Source organism: Penaeus vannamei, chromosome 5, assembly GCF_042767895.1.
Source record: "Penaeus vannamei isolate JL-2024 chromosome 5, ASM4276789v1, whole genome shotgun sequence".
NCBI classification, from domain to species: Eukaryota; Metazoa; Arthropoda; class Malacostraca; order Decapoda; family Penaeidae; genus Penaeus; species Penaeus vannamei.
The window spans coordinates 32,701,579-32,704,078 of record NC_091553.1 but is presented as its reverse complement, the minus strand read 5'-3'; the positions used below and the strand labels follow the sequence as shown (position 1 = coordinate 32,704,078).

The 2,500-nt window shown below is 45.8% G+C and overlaps 1 protein-coding gene across 1 annotated transcript in view; it reads left to right on the top strand.

The window, feature by feature from the left end:
* Window positions 1–1,870, top strand: part of LOC113817257 (chitinase-3-like protein 1) — a 9,748-nt gene extending 7,878 nt beyond the window's left edge. The window contains exons 9-11 of the mRNA XM_027369284.2: window positions 139–657; window positions 1,284–1,454; window positions 1,648–1,870. Coding sequence (XP_027225085.2) covers window positions 139–657; window positions 1,284–1,454; window positions 1,648–1,773 — 816 coding nt within the window. The 3' untranslated portion in view covers window positions 1,774–1,870. The remainder of the gene's footprint in view (window positions 1–138; window positions 658–1,283; window positions 1,455–1,647) is intronic.
* Window positions 1,871–2,500: the final 630 nt, after the last annotated feature.

Genomic DNA, 2,500 nt, shown 5'->3' with positions numbered 1-2,500 from the left:
TTCGTCCGCTGCTCGAGCCTCTGTTCTGGTGCAGTACCTTGCGTGACGAAGGAGTTGGCAGGCTTTGCTCTCATTTCGTGTCGCGGGAAGGCCTTCTGGTGGGGCAGCTATGACTGGCTTCATTTCGTCTTGTTTCAGGATTGCCAAGGACTGTACACAACGCCCTCGCCTTCAACTACACCAGAACCCACTCCCAGCACCGCTGCACCCACTACCAGCACCGCTGAACCCACTCCCAGTACTGCTGCACCCACTCCCAGCACCGCTGAGCCCACTCCCAGCACCGCTGAGCCCACTCCCAGCACTGCTGCACCCACTCCCAGCACTGCTGAACCCACTCCTAGCACTGCTGAACCCACTCCCAGCACTGCTGCACCCACCCCCAGTACTGCTGAACCCACTCCCAGCACTGCTGCACCCACTCCCAGTACTGCTGAACCCACTCCCAGCACCGCTGCTCCCACTCCCAGCACCGCTGAACCCACTCCCAGTACTGCTGAACCCACTCCGAGCACAGCTGCACCTACTCCTAGCACAGCTGCACCCACTCCTAGCACCCAGTCACCAAGTTCTGTCACTCCTAATCCAGGTCACCCCAGGCCTGACTGCACCCAGCACATTGACGGCTCAGTTTTCCCTCACGATGATTGTAACAAGGTAAAATTGTTTCATGGTTGTTCAGAGAGGGAGAGGGAGGGAGAGGGAGAGGGGGAGGGATAGGGATAGGGAGAGGGAGAGGGAGAGGGAGGGAGAGAGCGAGCGAGAGGGAGAGGGAGAGGGAGAGGGAGAGGGAGAGGGAGAGGGAGAGGGAGAGGGAGAGGGAGAGGGAGAGGGAGAGGGAGGGGGAGGGGGAGGGAGAGGGAGTGAGAGGGAGGGAAGAGAGAGAGGGAGGGAGAGGGAGAGAGAGGGGAGGGAAGAGAGAGAAAGAGAGGGAGGGAAGAGAGAGAACGAGAGAGAGAGAGAGAGAGAGAGAGAGAGAGAGAGAGAGAGAGAGAGAGAGAGAGAGAGAGAGAGAGAGAGAGAGAGAGAGAGAGAGAGAGAGAAAGAGAGAGAGAAAGAGAGCACACATCATGCTTCATTATCATTACAAAGAATTTTAGGGGTAACTAGTATTACCAAAACCCTTTTCAAACCACAGAGAATGATCACGGTGAAGAATGATCACTTGCTTCCATCCTAACTGTACATGAAAAAGTTATTCTCACCTCATGCACTGTAATTTGTAGAAAGTCGCCATGTTCGAGTGTTACGTTAAAGCTATATCATGTTGTCATTACTTACAGTACTGGCTGTGCACAAATGGCCAAGCTATTTTAGAAATGTGCAGCCCTGGTACTCTGTTCGACGAGGACCTCATGATCTGCAACTGGGAGAACAGCGTTGACACCTCCAACTGCAACAATTGGATCTGCGAAGTCGACAACACTTACTACCCTCACGCTGACTGCGACAAGGTAATGCTGGCGAGTCTGACGAGTTCCTGGAAAATCCCGAGATGATCTGATTGTGTATGTTATATAAGGCGATTTTGAAGTTTAAAAAATTCCAAGGGATGTTTTAATCAGGCAAAAACCATTCATGAATCTACTATACGGTATATGTAGAAAATGTGCAAGTGTGCTCATCGTATCACTGTATATTTTTCAGTATTACTGGTGCCACAACGGATCACCCCATGTGGAACAGTGCGCGGACGGTTTGTTCTGGAACCAGTACCTTACACAGTGTGATTTCCCGAGCCATGTGGACACTTCAAACTGCAACATAGTCTAATTTGTTGATCTTTTTAAACGCAAGTAAAAGTCCTTATAAGATGGTTCAGGCAATGGGGCATCCATCCTTGAAAGAATGATACACATCTGTAAATGGTTCAATGGTTTTATTTTCCCCAGACATATATGTTGGATTTCCTTGAAAATGGCGTCACTTTATATATTTTCCGAGTTATTTTGGATCATGAAAAATCTTATCTTTTTCAATTACAGAAAATGGTGTAACGTGCAGGATTAAGGATTATAGCATTCCACTCAGAGTGAAATCTACACTAATATTCATTCTTGATGCATTCTTAACTGTGAATATAAAAAACTGAAGATGATTATGAAGGAAGAACGTAATTTACAAAAAATAAAAATCAGTAGGTAGTCACTCACCCCATGATCATAAGAGAATCATCATTGAAAGTTGTATTACAATATATATTCCTTGTGTAGTTATGCATGTTTATGTGTACATGTGTGTGTGTTCATATCTGTGCATATATATATATATATATATATATATATATATATATATATATATATATATATATATATATATATGTGTGTGTGTGTGTGTGTGTGTGTGTGTGTGTGTGTGAGAGAGAGAGAGAGAGAGAGAGAGAACGGAATTTTTTCATATTCAAAATAATTATTATATTTTTAACTAGTTACTGTTGCCAGTCTTATCAATATAAATTCTAATATAAATGACTGGTATCACCGCCACCACTCCAGATTTT